The sequence below is a fragment of the Azolla caroliniana genome, unplaced genomic scaffold (genome assembly GCF_043228905.1).
Source record: "Azolla caroliniana isolate FFs.n. ecotype wild unplaced genomic scaffold, voAzoCaro1.0.p SCAF_1313, whole genome shotgun sequence".
Lineage (NCBI taxonomy): Eukaryota > Viridiplantae > Streptophyta > Polypodiopsida > Salviniales > Salviniaceae > Azolla > Azolla caroliniana.
This window is the reverse complement of record NW_028231748.1, coordinates 1-3,393: the sequence shown is the minus strand read 5'-3', so window position 1 is coordinate 3,393 and position 3,393 is coordinate 1. Positions and strand designations below refer to the sequence as shown.

General features: G+C 38.3%; 1 protein-coding gene across 1 annotated transcript; it reads right to left on the bottom strand.

The window, feature by feature from the left end:
- Positions 1–783: 783 nt before the first annotated feature.
- Positions 784–3,363, bottom strand: LOC147847240 (large ribosomal subunit protein uL29y-like). Its single transcript, XM_087339407.1, has 5 exons — positions 3,198–3,363; positions 2,626–2,776; positions 2,029–2,166; positions 1,167–1,323; positions 784–1,058 (listed from the first exon to the last, which is right to left on the bottom strand). Exons 1-5 carry the CDS (start codon positions 3,361–3,363, stop codon positions 984–986), a joined length of 687 nt encoding a protein of 228 aa, XP_087195533.1. The 3' UTR covers positions 784–983.
- Positions 3,364–3,393: the final 30 nt, after the last annotated feature.

Below are 3,393 nucleotides of genomic sequence, written 5' to 3'. Positions count from 1 at the left end.
TATGTGCCAACCTTGGATTAGTTTCTAAAAATACCAGAAGAACATTAAGTCATTTGCAACTAGACTACCACTCAATTTCATGTATAACCTTAGTATGTGCTACCCTTGGGATTAGTTTCTAAAAATACCAGAAGAACATTTCAAACATTTTGTATGAATCATCATAATACAGCAGATATACAAACCCATACCACATTGTTGGAGAAAGTCTTGTTTCCTCTATTATGTTGGATACTTTCTCAATCTATATATATAGATTAGATATATAGATACACGAAACACATAAACATCACTTCTATACATGACTAAACGGCTTATCACTTCATAAGAAGCAGAAAAATGACGTAAACTTGAATGAGAGCTTTGCACAAATTGAAAACAGTTGTACAGAAAACCCTATTGCACATGCCTACCCTGTCTCTAGTATCTACCAGAATATCTTGGGTTTGACAATCTCCAATGAACGCCATTCAGCAAGCTAATAGAATGACACCATTATCACTCTTCTGAATTGTGCTCTACAGGTATTCTTCACACAGGCACCGCTTTCTGCTATCTCCAAGGTATAATAATTGTTCGGTACACTTTCTATTGATACTAAGTCATGCTTTAAGGCTGCAGATATAAATCCACCTTTCAAGCAATCGATTCAAAGCTCCACTGAGAAAACGCCTCACTATGAGCTTCATTGTTCATCACATGAAGATGTATAATTCACAAAGTAGATTGCCAAAAACCTTGCTGGAACAATCCAATTGATCAAGGATTCATGGACACAACAGCTCACTAAACATTCAAGAGTCAATTAACATAAAATAGTTGTGACAGAACCACATTCTATAATAACACAACAAAATGAACTTTCAAACGCTGGATTATCTTCACTTACACTACAAAAATTTGCAATAAATACTCAATTATCGATGTCCAGAACATTTTTAGTCAATTCTTCAATGCTAAAAAAAAAATCTCTTCTGGTTCACTCAGTCTTTCAGTGCATACTTCCTCTTGGGGAAATAGGTATCCTTCTTCTTTTGCTTCTCAGTCTTCATGCTTGCCTGAAGAATAAAACAGATACATAATTGATTGTAAAAAAGTGGAGGAGGAAGAGATTACTGAAAGACAGACAAAGAGGAAAGACAGACAAAGAGGGATAGTGTATTCACCTGGTGCTTGGTTAAGCGTCTTCTAATAGCTCTTGTCTTCTTTGGACGCAGATCTAGAGGGAGCAATTTAGCTTTCTTGTAGGCTTCCCTGAGGGCTGCCTTCTGGTTTTGAGAAAGCACTGTCAGAACCTGAGCTATGGAGAGCCTCACAACCTTGCTGCAAGAAAGTAGTGTAAGCACGAGCACTATAAAATGAAATCATCTAAAAGTTCACTTTACCTACATTTTCATGATATACAGATCTATCAGCAAACACAGCTTATAAAAACTGAATTACACTTAGATTCATTAATGAGATATGGAAGTCATGAGCAAACACTGCTCATCAAGCAGCACATTACGAAGGAATAGTCTACAAACACTACTTTGGAGATGCTACATGTTTTAACTTCACAGATGAGAAATTGATATCCACCAGCATACGTTTCCATCAAGCAAACGATTGATGGCAATGATTTATAAACATGAGGAAGCATTGCTTGAGCACTACTAGGTGAAGTTTCAGCTTTGTTATTGGAAAACACAGTTCATCAAGTAAATGACTCTACAGCCAAGTTTCAGCTTTGTTATTGGAAAACACAGTTCATCAAGCAAATGACTCTACAGCCACCTTCAAAAGGCCAATTAAATAGCTTTTCCCTGCCACACTAACATGTATTCATAGACTTCTCATTGAAACATTGTTAAAACCATTATTAGAAGTCTTTTCCGGCCTAGACTCGAGGCAATCCGTGAAACAGCGAAGGTGATAAATGCTTCCAAAACTGAAACTCATTTTAAGGTTTTCCCTGGTTCTTAAGTCTCTCTAAACACGAGGTACATATACGAGGAGAAGAATGAAGGGCATTTGGTCGTTACTTACATCTTCGAAAGCTTGTTAGGAGCACCACCGGTAACCTTAGCCACTCTTAGAAGTGCCAACTCCGCCTTGAGCTCCTTCAATTGACCTTGAAGCTCGACCTTGCTCTTGGACCGAAGCTCGTGAACCTTGACCTTGGCTGTGCGAAAGAAAGAAGAAAGGAAAAGTGTCATTTTCCACAGAAACTATCAAAATCCCGTCTTGCGAAGACGAGATTTCCTCCATCGGATGAAACAGAAAACACAAACAATCACTACGTTGAAAGCAGATATAAACAAAATGCATGATGAAGAGAAACTATGAGGGAGGGAAGAGGGCCAGATGAGCAAAGAAATGGATAGCATCACCAAAACGCCGGTACAAAAATGAAAACCCTGACAATTTTCATCAGGCGAAGAAGAAAAACAATCAATTCTCTATGTTGCATTATTCAAGAGAACAATCGGACAGGCTGTGATCTTCAAGATTCACTGAGAGAGAGAGAGAGATGGAGATGCTAAATCAGTCCATAAGAGTTACAAAAAACGAGGGACAAGAGGAACAGAGGAACAGAGATGCTGAAGTGAAGAGAAACTGAAAAAAGCTTACTTACCCATGGAGATGGCGATGGAGAAACGAAGCGATCGATGAAGAGAGAAGGAGGAAGGAAGGAAGGAAGGAAGGAAGGGAGATGGTTCTCTGCGAAGACTTTGAGACTTTAAGGGAATTAGGGTTTCAGACGACTGGTTACCGGCTGCAGCCAGTAACCAACCTTCTTAACGCTTTCTCCAGCGATAATAAGAGGCCATTCCCACGTAATATATATATATATATATATATTATGTATGTATGTATGTATGTATGTATGTATGTATGTATGTATGTATGTATGTATACGTACCTCTATGTATGTATGTATGTATTTACGCATGCATGTATGTATGTATTGCTTGCAATTTGTGAGCCAAAACTATGTTTTGTGGAGTTTGTTTTGGAAGGTGCACGTTAACTATTTGTTGGGTGCTATTTGAATCACACAAAGACAAACGCGCAATGTTGACCAACATTTGCACTCTTTGTATGCTTTCCTATTGCTCTCGACTCAATGTTTTCATATTTCCTTGTGAATTGGCATGTCATGCAACGAGGAATGTGCTGAGGCTCGCTCACAGTAGATGACTAATTGAGCTTACTTGGAATTGCAAGTAGTATAATGATAGAATGTAAACCACGAACATGTTTATAGAATGTGTTCCTTCCCCATCCGTTTCCATTTGACATGTTAGCCATCATAGCAACAGTGATTGCATCAAGAAACCCAGAATCATTGATTACTCGTGAAATTATTTCACCTACCATCAAAATCACTGTGCATAATGTTACAAGCGT